This window comes from Glycine soja, chromosome 20 (genome assembly GCF_004193775.1).
Source record: "Glycine soja cultivar W05 chromosome 20, ASM419377v2, whole genome shotgun sequence".
In the NCBI taxonomy this organism is placed as follows: domain Eukaryota; kingdom Viridiplantae; phylum Streptophyta; class Magnoliopsida; order Fabales; family Fabaceae; genus Glycine; species Glycine soja.
This window is the reverse complement of record NC_041021.1, coordinates 50,016,520-50,036,875: the sequence shown is the minus strand read 5'-3', so window position 1 is coordinate 50,036,875 and position 20,356 is coordinate 50,016,520. Positions and strand designations below refer to the sequence as shown.

The window sequence follows — 20,356 nt, the reverse complement described above, 5'->3', positions numbered from 1 at the left end:
GGAACTAAAAAAATATTGAAATTATAGATATTTTTGTGAATTCAAAATTATAGAGATTAAAATTACTAAAATAATTTTATGGGAATAAAAAAAATAAAGAGAATTTCTACCGTACTCCCATTAATTTAAGAATGCATTTTTAATTTACTTGTAATAATTGTTTTGATTTATTAACTTAATATATAGATAAATTGCGTGTTGTAGTTGCAGATATATGTATATAGGTACCCAACAAGTGTGAGGATGAGGATTAAAGTTGTTATCTGCTTGGGTATGAGACCAAATTGGTGGCAATAGGTTTCAAGCAGAAAAAAATCATTAAATTTAATTAGACCTTTTCGTTTGTATCAACAAATGGTTCCTTTAGGATCATAATAACCCATGTAGCTTACTTTGATGGACAACTTTTCAAAATAGTGATTTGAGTGAGACAATACACATGCAACAACTTGAGGATTCTCATATTGGTGGAAATAATGACCTAGTTTATTCATGGCTTGAAACAAGCTTCTAGATAGTGGTGCATAAAATAGGAGTATTTAAAATGCGAGATCTAAAAATATATCTTTTTGTGGAACCAATAGTAAGTACTCTATGATTCAGGGCTTAATGATCAAGTAACTTACATAGGGGGGGTTAGATAGAATAAAATTGATTAGTGTATATATATACACACACACCCCTTTTGGTTAGTGGGAGCAAATTTATCTTCATGTTATATGTAGATGATATATGTTGACTTTTAATGATCTTAGCATGTTGCATGAGACAAAAAAGTTATTGACTGGATCCTTGATGTGAAATATCTTGGTAATAATTCTTTTGTATTGGAGATTGAAATTCATAAGGATAGGTTATGTTGTACACTAAAGTTGTCTCGAAAGGCATACATTGATAAAGTATTAGATTTAACATGTGAGATTGTAAACTCAGGAAAATTCCAGTCGTTAGAGGTCCTAAGAAAGAAGATTCAACAAGGATCAATGTCCTAAGAATGAGATTAATCAAGTATAAATGAATAATAGACCTTTTGGAAGTGAAACTTTGGGAATGATCACTAGATAGCTACTAAGAAGGTAAAGAGGAGATTGTAGAGGATCAAATGGTATATGATTACATATAGAAGAGTTAACAGCTTGGAGATCGTGGGATACATAGATTTAGATTTTGGCAGGTGCCTCGATAGAACGAAATCAACTTTTGGATATATCTTTATGATGGTTAAGAGTACGATATCCTATAAGAGTAAAAACAAACTCGAATGGTGTTTTCTACTATATATGCAAAGCAGAGTTTGTTGCATGCTTTGTTTCTACTACTTATAATGTTTAGTTGAGGAGTCTTGTGGTGGTACCTCACAATATGGACTCTATTCATAGACCATTGAGGATTTTATATGGAAATGATGTTGTAGTGTTATATATAAAGAACAATAAAACTTCTAGAAATTCTAAATTCATGGAATTGAACTACTTGACTATGAGAAATCTTGTGAAAGACTATGTCATAGTTGTTTAACATATAGACACAAATTCCTTGCTAGTTGATCCTTTAACCAAAGGACTTAGGCCTTTGATTCTTAAGAGACAAATGGATAATGTGGGTATTGTGAGTTCTTTTAATCTTATAATATGTTTGGTTAGTGGAAGTGTGAGTTATGTGTTGTTTTTCCATATGTTGACTAATCTTTCAATTTTGGACCTTTTTTGGTGATATTTGAATTTCATTATTATGTACATTAATGTTATAATATCAAAGCTTGATGTTGTTGGGACCACTACATATGTTGGTGGTCGACACAGGACTAGAGCTGAGACACTGTAATATTAAAGCTTAGTCTTGTTAGGACCATTATGTCGATGGTCGACACTAGGATTGAAGATGAGACATAATAATATTAAAGCTTAATGTCATTAGGATTACTATGCCGGTGGTTGACACCAGGATTGGAGCTGAGGCACAGTAATATTAAAACTCGATGTCGTTGGGACCACTATGTCAATGGTTGACATTGGAATTGAAGCTGATGCATAATAATATTAAAGCTTAATGTTGTAATGGCCATTGTGGCGCATGTGTTCGACACCAAAATATGAGCTGAAACGGTGTCATTAGGACTATGCTCGTGGTCGATGCCATTTTGGAGTTGAGGCATGATGGTTTTATGATAAACCATGTAATTTCTCTAGTTTTTAAGCACTTAAGAGAAATTGAGGACTGACGAAGAAAAAGATGATATTATTTTTTAATCACATTGGTACGTCATTTCTTGCTACACTCCACATTGATGATTAGTTGACAGAGTTGGTAATATTTGTAATCATGAAAGATTTGGCATCAATGAGGAATGTAATTACCACCATGATTCGGTGCTATATGATTTTTGTTGGATGAAGTCTTAATTAGGTGTTATATCTTGGGTCCATATGTTTTGTGGTCGTACTATGTTATTAGCCCAAGAGTCATTTTTGAAAATGTTTTTAAAATCAAATACACAATTAATTTTGCGCAAGTGAGAAAATGTTAGAATTTTGCTATGAATATATGTGGGTTGTTATTAATTGTAATATTTTGTTTTGTCAAATACAAACTAATATTATGATCTATTTGATACTACTTAAGCACACTAATATGTGATTAATTATTTATGGATTTTGGACACCTAAGTTTGATCCGTGTGAAAAATAGTGTGGGCCTAACCATTGGGCCTATAATGAGAGGTGTTTAGGGTTAATAAATAATGAGACTAGGTTCCTTTTGCCATTGTGACATTCAATTGTTCACTAGGATTTGATTATTGATAACCTTAGGATTTGGAGCGTGTGATCAGGCGAAGGAAGACTTGCCTTCTCGATTTCAAGAATTTGTATATTTTATCACTTTTATCGATTTTTTAAATTCATATAAATTGCGACATTCTTGGTAAATAATTCATCTTACACGCATCTCTCGATCAAATATAATATGTGAATGGAGTAAAAATAAACTATTCCCCCTATCTCATAATAATTTTTGTAAGAAGAAAAATATTATTCTAAAATAATTATTATTTTAATTTTTCAATGTAATATTTTTTTATTTATATCTCTTATAATATTAATGATATGAGTTATAAAAATTAAAAATAAACTAATAATCATAAGATTAATTTTATAAAATTATTATTCTCTTTTATCAATTTATTAATTTTTCTTAATATGTATAAAATAATATAGGACCATAATTATTATAATGAGATGAAGGGAGTATGAAATAAAAAAATAATAATATCCGAAGAACGTAGGCATTGAAGTTTCGCGGCAAATTAAATAATACCATACCAAAAATAAATTTTTGGGTTAATTAATAATTCTAAAAAACAATGTGTTAGATTAGTTTTGGGGTCATCATCGTCACGCACAATTATTTAACCCAATTTGAATTTGGGCATCCGCAAAATATAAAAATAATTAACGTGGAAAGGATCAAAGCACAATTATATAGAGGTTGTTAATATACAAAATTATCTCGGCTGCTTTTAGATAAAGTCTAGTTATTAACATTTAATGAGTCAATTATTAATTAGCGACAGAGAGGTCTGTGTTGACAAATGAAGAGCCTTGCTGCTCTAAAACACAAACATTTTGTTTTGTTCTACACATTCTCTATATATGCTCTCTTCTATGCTCTTTGCCATCCACTTCTCCTAGATAACAAAGTGAAGCAGAGTGGTGTCCAAATTAACCATACATGCATGCATGCGCTTGGGGGTTGGGGGTTGGCGATAATCCCGCAAAAGTTTCATATGCGTATTATAGAGTTTAAGTTATATCCCAGTCCTTCTCACGCATAATGTGTTTCAGGACTCATTTGTGATGTCAAACTAGGTACCATAGAACAATATGACAGAATATATACATTATAATTTTGTTGAAATTTGTGTATGAGTGCCGTATCTTATTAACTTGGAATATAATTTAGATGTGCTCACGTCACATGGTAAAAGATTTCTATATTTTTGTTTAATAATAGATTACTTTTTGATTCGTTATGTTGCCTAACATGTACCTACGATTAGTTAAATAATTTTTATAATAATTACTTAAAAATATATGTAATATATTTTTGATTGGTTAACATCTAAAAATATTTAAAGTGATAAAGAAAAAAAATTAACATGATAATCTATGAAAATTAAATTCAAAAACATATTCTACAATTTACGTCATAAAAAAAGTCATCCAAATTCATTTTGCTTATTAAAATGGTCCACTGGGACTTTAAGGTTAAGCTGTCCCAAAACGTGTAAAACACTCTTTTTTGCATTAAAAAAATGTTTTTACTTCGTAATAGATTTTTAAAATATTTAATATTAATAATTACTACATAATAAATAAATTTAATTTATTAAGAGTGATTAAATATTGTTTTTCCCAAATAAGCCTCATCATATTAAATTTTCTCTCTTTCCATAAATAGTGATATTGATTACTCGTTAGATAGTAAGAGTTTAAAGAAAAATATCTTAACCTTAAAATTATCTTGAAACAAAGTAATTGCTCAATATTGATGAATTAAATTTATTTTTAGAAATACAATTTTTAGAAGAAAAAAATATATACAAACAGAAAAATGATACACCACATATACTTAATTACATAAAAAAATAGTTTTTAATTTAGAATTTTACTCCACCTAAACAAGTCATCATCAGATTATTAATCATCATATACGTTTCGTCTCACGTCAAATAATAGTTATATCAGTTTACAATGCTTGTCATCACCACGACTTCACGCACCCATTAGCATCTTCATTTTAAATTAATTTGAGTAAATTATGTTTTTCTCTTTTTTCAAGCATATTCAAATTAGGTTTTTGTGTCAGGGGATTTAGCTCTTGGTTGGGTAGGATACGTAAGTTAACCGTCACTGTCTTTAATTTTTATGGATAAAAAAAATTAAGTTTTTGTTTTAAAAAAATATTATTCTTTAGAAAAAAAATATTATATTTAAGTTTATTTTAATATTTTTTTACTTATTGTATACATTAATAATGAGACATGAACAAATATATAAGTAAATATTGATATTACATATTAATTAAAAACTTTAAGACTCAAGTTTCAATTTTTTTTAGTATGTTTAACCTTTTTATTTTTATTATGAAACTTCACCGCATCTTATCTTAAAATCTTAAAATTTTAAAATATTAATTTATGAATTTTCTCTAATGTTAAACCTTTTCATTCTTATAATCTAATATAAAACTTTATGATACACTTATAGTCCAACATCTAACATATAACATCTCAGTCCATCATTAATGTTTATGGACGATGGCATTATATCAATCAACTATTTCTTGTGTGCTTATTCGTCGGATGCCAATTACTCATATCTTACCAACTTATTATTCAATTCGAACTGATCAAATACTCGAATTGCTGTTGGTTTACGTATTTGGGCTTACCCGTAATGAAACCTTTATTTATGTAAGTGACGTGAGAGCAGAGCAGTTAGCAAAAATGGCAGCATGATGCTAAGAAAACAAAGACATCCCCATCGTATGTACGTGGGCCAAATGCACGGTGAATCATCGATTGATCACCCGAATATAGTGGTATCTTGCTCCTGTGCCTTTATCCACGTGCTGACATGTGGATTGCATTATAATTTTGCCATACCAGGGGTTGGGACCACGAGACCACAATGACCAGCACACAGAATTTTATCTCCCCGGTTAGCTAGTTTTACTTACAAGTACTCATGATTAATAGTTCTTTAATTTTATGTTTTGAATGTATTTTTTTTTTAATGTTTGGAATGTGATTTTTGAAAGACTTAAGAAAGTAAATTTGTTAACAGGACAATACTTTTATTGGTATCCTTTTTCTAGTTATCACAGGTATTTTTTATGAAACACAATTCAGCTTGAATTGAATAGGACTATCATAAATAATATAAATTTTAAACCAAACTAGACGAGAAGCCCAAGCTTTGAATGGGAAAACAAAAACAAAATAGAGTCAGTATTTTAAAATGCAAACAAAAGAAAGATAAAAGGTGTAAATTAAATAATACAATATGACAGATAGAGTTTTTGGTTGAAAGTTAGACAAATATATTATATCTATTGATTATATATTCATGATTTAAACTCGAAACAACTACATGTAAATAGTCATAGTTGATCTTTGATTAATATTTTTTTTTATAAAGCACTAAAATACTGATATTTTTTTAACCTCTTTCTTTCTACAATTGACAAACTATCTTACCAAAAACAAATATTCTATTCCTCCTTCCATTCCAATGTCTCATTATAATAAATAAAAGAAAATAATAATTTTATAAATTTAATTTTATGATCATTAATTAAATTTAGTTTTATTGCACTAATAAAGGGCCTTTAAAAAAATAATGTTATAAGTGATAAAAAATTTTATTCTGACACAATGATTATTATGGTAAAAAAGGAAATATTATTTTTTCAATGTGTATGCATTGGAGCTATTTATACCATAAATCTTTAACGTAACTGATCGCACAAACTATAGCAAACAGAAAACCCAAAAGTTAGCTATAATATAATTATCTTCGTTAGAATTTAAATGAAAACTACAGTAGTACTAATCGAGTGGAATTGCAGATGCATCCATGAATGACCATGCCACGGGATCGTCACACGTGGTCAAACAGGGTTACCTTAAATTGCAGTCATTCTTGTCTTCCTTAACTCCATCTCTGCTTTCCGTTCATTCTCTTTGTTCCAATCTCCGACAAAACAAACAACGTCTTGATCCATTTCAACACATCCTAATACCTCTCATTAAAGACGCAACCATCTTTCTCTCTCTGCACTCAACTCAATCATGCGCCTAACTTACTAACAACTCTTCAACTTTACAGCCACCAAAACGATGTCGGAGAATCTCGACGGTTCCGAAATCTCGCCGAGTACTTCCTCCCAAAGTCTCGGCGAGTTACCGGAAATCGCCGCGATGCCATTCGGAATCGATCTCGTGTCGGCGGCCAGGCGAAATATCTGGTTCCTGAGGACAGTGGCAGATTCTGTGTGGCTTCACCACACCCCCATTATGGTGGAAGCCGTGAGAAGGTCAACTCTTTACACTAATAGCGCTTCCCTCGTGTGTTTTCTTGGTACAGTAATCTCATCTCACGGTGGAGCGTTTTCACAGGTACCATGATTTCTGGATGCCGTTGATTGCTGATCTCACGCTGCCCTACTCTTCCCCTCCCACGATTCTTCCTCCCCTTGACATCCACTGGGTTTGGTTCTGTCACACTTTAAACCCCGTAAGTTCGTTAGTTATCCTTGAAAAATAAAAAAGTAAAATTTATTCAGTATTTAATGCTGTTTATTTATTTTTAGGTAAGTTACAGGGAATACTGTGAAACGAGATTCTCGAAGCTGATTGGGAAAGCGGGAATCTTTGATGAAGAGAACAGAGACTACGCGTTGATGCGGTGCATGGAGATTTGGAGCAGTAGATACCCGTTGGAGTCGTTTGAGAACGAGGCGAGTTCGGATTCGCAGGATTTGGATACTGTGGTTGTTGTTGGGGGGTGTTTGAAGGAGAGTGTGTTTAAGGAAGTTGAAAAGCAGAGGGTGTTGCTGTGTTCCATGTTTGTAGAGCCGTACAGGTCCGAGGTGGTCTACTTGATAGCTGCGAGACAGCGATACAAGGCTTTCTTGTTTATGCTGCTGAGGTTCGCGCGTGACTTCTCTTCGCGTTTGGTTCCTACTTCGGACATCCTCTTAATGTGGTTGACCCACCAGGTGTGTTTCACCTTGTACTTCAATTTCGTTTGAACCAAGTTTACTTACCTATTTGTTCTTTTGGTGACTTTCTTCCTTGCTTAATTTTCTCAATTCCCATTTTCTGATTCTATATTACATATATATATATATATATATTATTGGAGTAGAGCTACCCAACAGTGTATTGTGAAGATTTGAAAGCATTAGCTATAGAAGGTGATCTGGAGAAGGTGGCAACTCTGTCTGAAAAGGTGAAGGAAAAGGAGTTTGAAGAAACCAAGAAGTTGTGGGATAGGGCGTTCAATCAACCTTATGAGAAAGCTGGTGGAGAGGTGCCTTTGACGTTGGAGGGTGTTATCTCAATCAAATCCCCTGTCTATTGGGAGGATTCGGGCACCGATGTAAATACAAAATACAGGTCCATGCTTCCAAGATTTTTACTGGAGGTCAATTTCATATTCTCTTTTTCTATATGCTTCTTTTGTTATCTTTTCTTTTATACTTGCTAGAATGTTGAGTACTGGGTTGCTCTTTTCTGTTCAGTCTTTGTTGTAAATGACCTAAAGTTGTTTTGTGTGGTTAATGTTAGGGAACAACATCATCAGCTTGGTTGTAGAAACAATAGAATCCGAAACCATATTCTTTTGCTTTAGTTTTCCTAAACACGAGGATTTTCTTTAATACTCCATTCAATTGTGTTTGTTTGTAATATTTTCATACATGTATGAGGAAACTACCCCCATAGCTTCTATGTCATAATGTATAAGTGGTGGTGTTGCAACAATATCTAACATATTTCAAACAGTTCTAGAATATCACGGATATCATGGACATATATCGCAGTGACAGTATTGCAAAAGAATGAAGTGTCTCTAATTTTTACAATGCAGGCCTGTGTGTTTGTGAGGCTTAAGCAAAGAATAACAACATCGCAGAAGGATGTAAACCGTGATTTTCTACGTCTCCAAATAATTAGGTGTCATAGTGAACTAAAGTTAGATAAAGCCTTCTCCAATTTCACCAATGATTCGTGGAAAAAAGCTTGGCACTTTTACTGTGAGTTTGGGACTAAGGGAGTTATGTTTGACTATCGTCGTCATGGTGGTAACTGTCTAAGAGGAAGTAGCCTGCTAGATACTGTGTCGTTCCGCTGGAATGATTTATTGAGAGCAGATTCTTTAACTTTGGAAAAGGAAGTTAGTCAACAGGTTAATGTTGTTACGTCAATAACCCCACCAGTTCAAGCACCATACTTGTTGAAATGTGTGCCTGATCGAGTCACTGATGATTCTGGGGCTATGATATCTGATGTGATTCTGAAGATGAATAGTTATCGTCCACAAGAAGGCCGATGGTTGTCTCGCACAGTTCTTGATCATGCAGGGAGAGTGTGTTTTGTTATTAGAATTAGGTGAAGTTCATGAACTCTACCTTGATAATAAGATATACTTGGTACAGTTAATACTACAATACCATTTTGTACTTGTTAACAGGCAAATATTTGAACTACAGGGTAGGAGGAGGATTTTGGAGAAGAGGGGGTGAAGCTCCTTCAGCTGTAAAATGGGAAGATAGGATTATAGAGATACGTGAAGGATCTTGGTCTTATGTTGCCGGTTACATTGGTAGAGCCCCTGGTATGTTTTATGAACATGTTACATAAATTTAATCACGGTAGATCTTTGTCTTAACTTCCTTGCAGGCATGTGGTCACGAGTAGGAGGAGAAACTAGAGAGTAGGAACTTAAGTTTTTGGTGTGAATAGTTAAAAAACTATACTTCTGCTCAGAAAATATCTTGCTCTCATGTCTTATTTCTTTTATTTTTTTTATATTAGTTCAGATTCAGAAGTTGTCTGAAGGTAGTTTTTGCTCCTATCCTTGTGAAACAAATCTCAAATATTCTTTTTTTGTTTCTGTCTAGTACAGAAAAGGTGGTGGCCACTGCAACACCAAAGGAACCTACTGAACAATGTAAAGCTGCATGGTGCTTTTCAACAGGAGATGAACTGACAATACAATGGGAGTCATCACAATCAGTGTCAGGTCTCACCTTTAGCTTGCTAAATCAAACATCTCCAGAGTCATCGGTAGTGTCAACTTCTCTACACATTATCTTGAAATCAAACACAAATTTTGCTTTTTAATCAGGCTAACTCCTAAGTTGCAATCATCAATTGCAGGTACTGCTATTGAGAGGGAGGCAGATGCAATATCAAGTAAAGAAAACAGAGTCAAAGAGAAAAGGTGAAGACATGAAAACCGAGTTAGAGGAGAAAGAGGTTGACGAAGAGGAAGATGAGGAGAGTTTTATAACAGTAGTACGTTTCACAGAAGATAACCCAGATGGAAAAGCAACTGCTCTTCTAAATTGGAGGCTATTGGTTGTTGAAGTATTGCCAGAAGAAGATGCAGTACTGATGCTTCTTCTTTGCCTTTCAATACTCAAAAGCGTATCAGAAATGAAGAAACAAGACGTGGGAGGGTTGTTGGTGAGGAGAAGATTAAAAGAAGCAAGGCTTGGAAGTAGGGATTGGGGTTCTGTGATACTTCATCCATCTTCATGGTCCTCGTCCATTGATTCAACTTATCTTCAACCTTGGCATTGGAATGCTGGGGTTTTGATGAAATCTGATTCAGTAGATCAGCTTAAAAGGTATCCAACATTAAGTCAATCGCCAGTGGAAGGTAGTGACAAGTTATACAAACATGGAATTTTAAGTTAAGTCTCTTTAATTTTAGCAAATACTAGTACTATCATTGTTTGCACAAAATTTAGCTTTCTTCAAGTTTACTTTTTTTCCGGAATTCAAAATTATGAGCCAGAAAAATGTGTAGGAGTGCAAATGTCAACCTAAAGTTCCAAATTAGGTAAAAAGGAGAACATGTAAGTTTTAAGATCCTTAACGTCTTAAATTTTTTGAAAAAAATGTGGTGTGAGTTCTCTTGTGTAGTGTGGCACTAAACAAATTTTTTCCAATTTTACTCATACACAAATTTTATTCAAATTCAATTGAGTTTAATTGAATTTAGTTATGTAATTTTTTAAATAAAAAAACTAAATATACAACTTCTATACAGTTGAATCAAAATTTTAATGTTTGAGAAATACTGAATTCAATTGAAAGAAAAATTCCATTGATTTGGTATTTTGTTAAATAATATTTTCATTTTTTTCTTAGTTTCTACTTATATTAAATAATAATTTCTCTCATAACTTATATATGAAAATTGAGGATTTAAAATCGAGGATAAATAGTGCATGCACTACAATGTAAAGTTTTTTTTTTAGTTTAATTATAATTGATTTTTCAATATAACTTCCTTTGTATATTAATTGCCTTTCTGATTAACTTCCTTAAAAGTTATATTTAACTATGATTTATGGTTTATAACACTTTTACACATACAATTTACTCTACAACCAATTCTTTGCGGCACATGTTTCTTATTGTGACAGTGCAGCCAATTATTGAACGTTGCAGGCTTTCAGCACATGTTATTTAACGTGATAGTGTAGTCATTTACATATATATAGTTATGGAGAAATATTAATCACACAATCTAATATTCTTTTTTGATTGATTGAAATTTATTAAGAATAATTAATTTTAATAGGTTTAATTTATCATTTAATAATTTTTTTCTCCTGATTTAGATATGAGATTTATCAAAATTGATCATTTTAAAAAATTAAGTCAATCACAAAAAGGATGTTGAAAAAAGAGTGTGAGAGTATAGCTAGCATTTCTCATAATTGTTTTTATATTATAGGTCCTTATTTTCCATCACATGTTTTTTTTAGAGAATTTTATGTGTGTGTATATATATATATATATATATATATTCCTCTAATATTATTTATTGAATTTAATTAATCTCAAATTAATTTTTAAATCTTGATACTCTTGAAATTGTTATTTATCTCTAAATTTTAAATTTGATGCATTATACCAAATTAATAAATATAGAAACGTTGCATCTTAATTTAAATAATTTATTTTCATAATATCTTCTTTAAATTTAAGTCCTATATTTATTTATATACATAAAATAGAATATTTACTATTATCAATGAAGACATTTACTATTATACTAGTATTTTAGCCAAGATAAATTTTGTTTGCATATAATTTAAATTCATTATAAATCAATGTTTTTAATATATAAATTAAATTATATTCAGTAAACATCTTTGAATATAGAATTTATATTTTAGATTTATAATGAAAACTTAAATTGTGATATATAATTATTTTTTAACTATTAAAAAATTCTTTTAAAAAACTATTAAGTGTATAAATAAAGATAAAAGGATCAATTTGAGATAACCGAGAGTGAAATTTTTGGCTAGTTGTAAGGGTAATGTGTGAAATGCATATATGAAGGAAAAAAGAGGAAAAAAATATAGAGATTGTCTAATTAAGATAGTGTAGCTAGTTCATGCCTTAGAGATAGATCTAGTCAAGAAACATTCAAGTGTGAAGTGAAATCTATCTTTCTAGGTCAAACGCTAATGTTTATATAGGACTATACAATAACTGATCAATAGGATATTCTCACAAGAGTATATCACAATATTCTATTTGTTGCCCTAAGACCCTTGGACATGTATCAAGAGTGATTAAAGTTGCTTAACGACTAAGCAACACAAAAAGTAGGATGTTAAACTCACAATCATGAACACTCTGCTAATACCTAAGGATAGTAAAAAATGAAAGCCCAACTGGGTTCAATAATGGAGACCAACCAAAGTCTCAAGTGCGTAAGTACAAAGAGATTAAGCGTGAAAGTGATCATCCATTAAATGATCAAGAAGATACATAGTTTTATCGTCTTGAGTATGTAAGCACAAAGAAAGCATGAAAGTGGTTGCCCTTTAAACTATGGAGGAGAAGAGACTCAAGGGATATGCAGTTTTGTAGTTGTGTGCGTAAACACAAAAAGATTAAGCATGAAGTGATCGGCCATTAGATGACCGAGGGATATTAGTGAGAAGAAAGAAAGTCCTATGCTTCAAGTTCTGCATTCTAATTTATATTATAGAATTAAATTCATTTTAATTAAAAAAACTATTGAAGTTCAATTTGGAGATTGATGGTTAAGAAATCAAGTATATGAATAAAGATAAATAGAAGATTGTTTGAGATTATTGAAACAGAATTTTTTGACTAGTTACAAAGGTAGTATATTTAATACACTTATAAAAGACAGAAGAATGAGAATATATTATTGATGATGTCTAGTTAAGGGATAAGGAAAGAGAGAGATATCACAATAATAATTTATGTAAATTATAATTTATAATGTAGAATTAGATTTTATTTCTTTTCAACACACATAATTTCATTTTTGTTGAAATGATATATGTAGATTTTTATTTTTAAATCTTAATAACCATACAATGGGTGAGTACGTTAGTTTAATCTAATAATGTGTAATTAGAAAAACAAAATAATGGTATTATATATTCAGAAAAAAAAAACTAAGTACTACTATATTTAAAAAGTTTAAATGACTATCGTAGATTAACTTTCTTCTACTACTTGTTAAGTTAAACAATTCTCTGACACAATAATGAGGATATGGCTAACTTTATACTATTTTGTCAATTTTTCTGTGTTAAAGGCTTGGTCGTTATCGTTATAGCTGATGATAATCTTTACAACTTGAGAGTAAAAAAGAGAAATATATTTTGTCATTGAGAGCTGACAATGTTAATTAACAATTGAATAGGGACTGCTGATTGTTAAATGATTGATTGAATTAATAAAGATGTACGCTGATACGCATAGAATCTATCCATTTGTGAATTGTGAATCTGTGATGGTTGTGAAGGCCATGAAATGGAGACGTATCACGTAAGTAAAATATTTACTCCTACGCATTTTGGAATTTAAACATGCCTTCCACTAACTCAAGCTTTTGTTCGTTTTGTTGATTGAAATCAAGTTACAGCGAGAACCATAACTATGTGGCCAATTGGCCATGTCCATTCGTACAATACGACACCGTTTGTTCCTCTCGACCAGATTTTATACCCTGAAGATGTAGTCAAGTTAATGCAGCTTATAAATATAAATGTGCAATAATAGCATACGTTAATTCTTCACAAGCATCAACCCATAGCTATGGCCACAAACATGTAAACATGGACTACCTTGTACACCCTTGTTTTTCTCGTCACCCTCTTTCTTTCTTCATCTCATGCAGCTTTCTCCTCCACTCCAAATGACACATGCGACACTACACCCTACCCATCATTCTGCAAAACTACTCTGCCAGCAGCTTCTCAATATTTATCCATACAAGACCAATGCCGTTTCTTCCTTCAGCAATCCTTATCAATCACAAAATCCATTTTCAATTTGGTCTCTTCTTATCTCAGAGACCACTACACCATTCCTCATTCAACAGTACACGCCCTTGAAGATTGTCTCAATCTTTCAGAACTTAATACTGATTTCTTGTTCAGTGTCCTCCAAGCCATTGAAAACACCGTGACTGACTAGTTATCAGGTCTATGACTTGCAAACCTTGCTTAGTGCCATTTGAACCAACCAACAAACATGCTTGGATGGACCAGTTTCCAATCTGCGACTTTCGGTAAGCTAGGTCGAAAGCTCGCGTTAGATATCATGTTCTAAAATTTCACATATTATCTGTTAATGCATGCGCATTAATTCCAGCACTTGGGTCTGATAAGGACTGAAATCAAGTTAGTTAGATATTATTCTTAACACAAAGGTCTCAAATCCAACACTGATATATATGAGCGGGCGATTTTTATGAGAGTAAAATGTTAATAAATCCCAGCCTCAATTCTCGAGATGCTTTATATATCTGTTAAATAACTTTACTCAATTATTTGTTAGTTTAACACTGAAATCTAACATAAAAAAGTGAAACTTAACTACTTAAAAAATGATGACTTTTAAAAATCTCATGATGAATGATCAATATTTTTTTCTTTGACTCTAACTGGATACTTTCTATACATAGTCTTATTAGAGACTATTTTCCTATGAGACATTCAATTCGACCTTCTGTACTTAACTTTTAACTTTTTCTTATGCCAATTCATAAAATTGTCACATATTAGACCAATCTGCTTGCTACAACCGAGTTGTGTGTTGTGCAGCTGTAGTTGGAAAAGGTTTTGTTGCAGTGAACATAACATTTCGCAACACTGCGGCGTCCAGCAAGCATCAAGCGGTGGCTGTGAGAAACGGGGCAGACATGTCCACGTTCTACAGTTGTAGTTTTGAGGGTTACCAAGACACATTGTACGAACATTCCCTAAGGCAATTCTACAAAAGCTGTGACATTTATGGCACAGTGGATTTCATATTTGGCAATGCAGCGGCAGTACTCCAGGATTGTAACATGTATACAAGACTTCCTATGCAAAACCAATTCAATGCAATCACTGCACAAGGCCGAACCGATCCAAACCAAAACACCAGCGTCTCCATACAAAACTGTTGCACAATAGCAGCCAGTGACTTGGGTGATGCTACTAACAATTATAATGGTATAAAGACATATTTGGGTCGGCCTTGGAAGGAGTATTCGAGGACTGTTTACATGCAATCTTTCACGGATGGCCTAATTGATCCAAAGGGTGGAACGAATGGTCAGGGGATTTTGCTTTGAGCACGCTGTATTATGCAGAGTTTGCTAACTGGGGACCTGGTTCTAACACTAGCAATAGGGTAACATGGGAAGGGTACCATCTCATTGATGAAAAGGATGCAGATGATTTCACGGTGCACAAGTTTATTCAAGGTGACAAATGGCTGCCCCAGACAGGAGTGCCTTTCAAAGCTGGGTTACAGTGAATTTTTTCGTGCTGCTTACGCATTTCTACTTGTATTCTGATTGAATTTATTGTATCAACGAGATACCTTATGCATCTATTAATACCGTTATATGTATGAATGCATTTTTTTTATGTATGCCAAGAAAATTAAAAATAATAATACTAATAAATCAAGTACCAAGTTTTTAAGAAAAGTAGAAAGATCATTTTGTTAGTATTTTAGGAGAATAGGAAATTGGTTAGTTGTTGGATAGTAGTTAGTAGCGTGGGATTTAAGGAGGTGTAGTTAGAAATATTTGAAGAGAAGTGATAGATGATTTAGTGGCTTGTAGCTCTTTTGACAGTGCAAAGTGTTATTGATTTTCTCACAAGTGATTATAAGATGATGTAAATCTTTTTATAGGCTAGTAAGGTCGGTGATATGATATTTCTAGAGATAAATTATTTTAGATTTACACATTTGTTTAGAATATTATTATCTACTAAGTCCCAAATATTTTTAGATTTTTCTTAAGAATACCCTTATATTTTTGTAGTACATTTGACTTCTAGATAAATCATGACACGAGCTTTTAGGACTTTCTTTTTTTTTCTATAATTTGCATCATCATTCAACACATTTTTTTTTATTTAAAAAAATTCAAATTTCATATCAATTAAAGATAATATAAGATAGAATATATAAATGTGGAACAACCCTTATTATATAGGATGATTTTATAGATTGAGTTAAGCCTAATTCAAATTTTAAAATGATATAAATGTTTATCCTAAATATGAAGGCACTTTTTTAGACTCTCCTTATCACCTTATTATTTTGTTAGATATCTGGGCACATTTTTGTCCTTTTTATTTGCATAAGGTTGCCCAAACTAACACATAATACAAGATGCTAAATCCGTGCTCGCCCAAAGTTACGCATGAACGAGAGAAAAAGGAAAGGCCGTGGACTAACGATGGTGTGATTGAGATGAAGAATTCAAATAGGCTTCTAATATGCTAAAATTAGCATGATCCAAGATAAAAACACAAACATCACTTTCTATATATTGTGCGGCTTCTGCGCTTCATTTCTTTTAGAAAAGATATATTGCTAATCTAGTATGTGACTCCAAACGTCACTTTGAGCATTACCAACTTTTCAACCATTCATTCATTTATATATAAAGAAATTTCTATTTTGCCCGCCAATCACACAGATTCACGCTCCAAAAGGGTTTGACTGAGGATTGCCACAGCTTCACTGGCCCTATCCCAGTTTCCCTTCACTTCTTTGCGTGGCTCCTTTTGCACAATACGCGAGGAATCAAAATACAAGTTAAGACATATAAAAAAAAAAACCCACAAAGTTCAATTATATTTGATTTGCATGTAATTCTTCTTGTCATTTAATTACTCTAATTTGTTTTAAAAAAAATGTTATTCACAATGCGTTACTCTTATGGTATTGCATAGATTTAATTTGAAGGTGTTGATAGGGGGCGCTTAATCAAAAATGATGGAGGAAAACGGACAAAAGAAGAGGAGAATCGTCATCATCGGCGTCTCTGCCATCTTCCTAGTGGCTGTGGTCGTAGCGGTCGCAGTTGGTGTCAACCTAAATATAAAAGGTGGTTCCAACGATGATGCACAAGATAACAAGTCCCACGTTGCTTCCTCTGTGAAAGCGGTGAAAACCCTTTGCAAACCCACGGATTACCCGAAAGAATGCGAGAAAAGCCTGAGTGCAGAAGCTGGGAACACCACGGACCCAAGAGAACTCATTAAAATTGCCTTCAACATAACCATTAAGAAAATAGGTAACGGGCTCAAGAAAACGGATATCATGCACAAGGTTGAGAATGACCCTATATCCAAGATGGCACTTGACACATGCAAGCAACTCATGGATCTTTCCATTGATGAATTCAAGAGGTCACTCGAGAGAATGGGAAAGTTTGATCTCAACAACCTCGACAACATCCTCAATAGTTTAAGGGTGTGGCTTAGCGGTGCAATCACGTACCAAGACACATGCTTGGATGGCTTCAAGAACACCACCAACGAAGCAGGGAACAAGATGAAGAACCTGTTAACGAGTTCCATGCACATGAGTAGCAATGCCCTTGCCATCATCTCAGAGGTTGCAGACATTGTTGCGAAAATGAATGTGAACAAAGATGGGCATCGCGAGCTTGTTGAGGATTCTCGTGGGGGTGAACATGTTTTTGGTCACGAGGAGGTTATTCCCTCGTGGGTTGAGGAGGATGGTGTTGGTGTTCGTAGATTACTTCATGAAAGTCCTCACAAAGTCAAGCCTAATGTGGTTGTGGCAAAAGATGGTAGTGGAAAGTACAAGAGCATCAACCAGGCATTGAAGAAGGTGCCTGCGAGGAACCAAAAGCCATTCGTGATTTATATTAAGGAAGGTGTTTACCATGAGTACGTTGAAGTCACTAAGAAAATGACCCATGTGGTGTTTGTGGGTGATGGTGGCAGCAAGACACGAATCACCGGCAACAAAAACTTCGTAGATGGAATTAATACTTACAGAACAGCCTCTGTCGGTACGTACATATATCCACCTTTCGTTCTTATATATGGAGCTAATAGCATCTAGCTACTACTATTTACCAAAAATGAAAAATGATACTAGCTACTATATATTCCCCCCCTTAATTTGCAGCCGACTCAGAATATGTAAACAAAAGAAGAAGAAAAAAATTAGATTCAGTTTCAAATATATATAGTTCTATTGATATTTATTCTTGTTCTACAATTTATGTCAACCTTTAATGAAAACTTTTATTACAGAGATTAATAAGATAAAATTCTAATTCTGATTGAAAATAGTACCAAAAGTATCAATGTAAGAAACAGCAAATCATTTATTAAGAGATTTTTGTAAATATATTAAATTACTTGGGGAGTGATCATGGATTGCAATTAATGTTGATTAATTTATGCAGCAATTCTAGGAGATTACTTTATAGCCATCAATATAGGGTTTGAGAACTCTGCTGGCCCCGAAAAACATCAAGCAGTAGCCATAAGGGTCCAAGCAGACAGATCAATTTTCTATAAATGCTCAATGGATGGGTACCAGGACACATTGTATGCTCATGCCATGCGTCAATTCTATCGGGATTGCACCATTTCAGGCACCATTGACTTCGTGTTTGGTGATGCGGTGGTTGTTTTCCAAAACTGCACTTTCGTGGTCAGAAAGGCATTGGAAAACCAACAATGCATTGTGACGGCACAAGGCAGAAAAGAGAGGCACCAACCATCAGGAACAGTGATCCAAGGGAGTTCCATTGTGTCAAATCATACAGAGAAGTTTGATAACAAGGTTTACCTAGCGCGTCCATGGAAGAATCACTCGAGAACCATCTTCATGGACACTTACATTGGGGATTTGATTCAACCCGAAGGGTATATGCCATGGCAAGGACCAAGTGGCCTTTCGGGTATGGATAGTTGTTTCTATGCCGAGTACAATAACACTGGTCCTGGCTCAAACAAATCCAAGCGTGTAAAATGGCGCGGGATCATGACCCTCACCTTAGAATCCGTAAGCCATTACTTACCATACAAATTTTTTCATGGAGATGATTGGATTAAAGTCACTGGGATTCCTTACTCCTCTGCTGTCACAGCCCCCAATAAGCACTAATTATCTTTCTTAGGGAGGAGCATCCGTGCTAATATGCATCCAGAGACTAGTTATTTTTAATGCTTGTGTCTTTCACATTTATTTTATTTGTTTCAAGTCTTGTATATACTGTAATTTTGCCACAGTTCCCACACTGCAGATAGATGCTTATCTTCCTGCAGGATACATAGAATACTAGGACTCTTTTGTATATTTACATTTAACAATTAAATTAAATTCTTCTTTCTGAGATTTTATTGTTAACGAACTCAATACTAGCTAGGTCTCTTTCGTATCTTAAAAATCTTTTTTTAAAAATAAACACTGAAAAATGATTTAAAAATAATCAAATCTCAAAATTTATAGTTAAAACTCTATAAATTAATAATGTAAGGACGGGATAAATTTATTAATTTAGAGAGTTATTAATTTATTGATAAATTAATAATTATTAATTTAAAGAGTTTTTAAGTAATTATATTGTACATATCAAACAAAAAGGTAAATTAGTCTATGCCTCTTAGAATTATGTTGCAGCGAACCTTGGACGATAGATGTTCGAAAAAAAACAATAGTGAATTGCTTTCGACACTGTAAAATTAGTTCAGCTAGTGACGTTGCAAGAAATTTGGATGAATCCACTTTTGATGAAGAAACTCAAGACCTCGAGACTATGATCAATCAATGTGGCTATCGTAATAAGATGGATATCGACAATCTAATGAACTACTCAGGTGAAAATGAAGTATGTTCGGAGGTTTAGAGTTTAAAAGATATTGTGGGTACTATCATTGAGAACAATGCAGAGGATGACGACGAAGATGATACGGTGTCTTTGGAGCCTGTTACGCAAAAGGAAGCACTTATGACGTCGAACACTCTTCACAACTTTATGATACAATACAAAAATACAACACTTGAGCTATTGGATGCAATAAGAAAAGTTAGAGATGAGTTTCAAATAGACTTAAACTTTAAAGGAAAATAGACAACTATTGAATCATATTTCGATAGAGTGTAATATATTTTTTTCAGTTCTATGAATTATTAATTTATGATTTTCTTGGGACCGAAAATTATAAAGGAATCTCACGAAAAATTATTATCTTATTATTTTATTAAGTTTTTCAATTTTTT

At 33.0% G+C, this 20,356-nt stretch overlaps 2 protein-coding genes and 1 pseudogene across 3 annotated transcripts; all 3 read left to right on the top strand.

Annotated features, from left to right (window-relative positions):
* Positions 1–6,553: 6,553 nt before the first annotated feature.
* Positions 6,554–10,693, top strand: LOC114403689. Of its 2 annotated transcripts, none has more exons than XR_003664688.1 (8): positions 6,554–7,098; positions 7,181–7,298; positions 7,375–7,782; positions 7,932–8,210; positions 8,655–9,175; positions 9,277–9,401; positions 9,688–9,853; positions 9,947–10,693. XR_003664688.1 is itself a non-coding variant. In XM_028366799.1 (8 exons), exons 1-8 carry the CDS (start codon positions 6,902–6,904, stop codon positions 10,487–10,489), a joined length of 2,352 nt encoding a protein of 783 aa, XP_028222600.1. In that variant the 5' UTR covers positions 6,557–6,901; the 3' UTR covers positions 10,490–10,693. The 2 variants fall into 2 exon arrangements, 1 of the variants encoding a protein (XP_028222600.1); XM_028366799.1 differs by having other exon boundaries at positions 6,557–7,098; positions 9,693–9,853.
* A 4,156-nt stretch (positions 10,694–14,849) lies between these two features.
* On the top strand, positions 14,850–15,700 carry LOC114402207 (annotated as a pseudogene).
* Positions 15,701–16,968: 1,268 nt separating this feature from the next.
* LOC114401508 (probable pectinesterase/pectinesterase inhibitor 21) lies at positions 16,969–19,413 on the top strand. Its single transcript, XM_028364028.1, has 2 exons — positions 16,969–18,131; positions 18,534–19,413. The coding sequence occupies exons 1-2, from the start codon at positions 17,081–17,083 to the stop codon at positions 19,238–19,240; spliced, it is 1,758 nt and encodes a 585-aa protein (XP_028219829.1). The 5' UTR covers positions 16,969–17,080; the 3' UTR covers positions 19,241–19,413.
* The last annotated feature ends 943 nt before the right edge of the window (positions 19,414–20,356 follow it).

What these genes read in the sequence shown, in the direction of transcription:
- LOC114403689 (XM_028366799.1), top strand. Translation starts at nt 6,902, where the DNA reads ATGTCGGAGAATCTCGACGGTTCCGAAATCTCGCCGAGTACTTCCTCC. An exon ending in TTCCAAGATTTTTACTGGAG is followed by an intron (nt 8,211 to 8,654) that starts GTCAATTTCATA and finishes TTTACAATGCAG; the next exon opens with GCCTGTGTGTTTGTGAGGCT. An exon ending in AAACATCTCCAGAGTCATCG is followed by an intron (nt 9,854 to 9,946) that starts GTAGTGTCAACT and finishes CATCAATTGCAG; the next exon opens with GTACTGCTATTGAGAGGGAG.
- LOC114401508 (XM_028364028.1), top strand. Translation starts at nt 17,081, where the DNA reads ATGATGGAGGAAAACGGACAAAAGAAGAGGAGAATCGTCATCATCGGC. An exon ending in TTACAGAACAGCCTCTGTCG is followed by an intron (nt 18,132 to 18,533) that starts GTACGTACATAT and finishes TAATTTATGCAG; the next exon opens with CAATTCTAGGAGATTACTTT.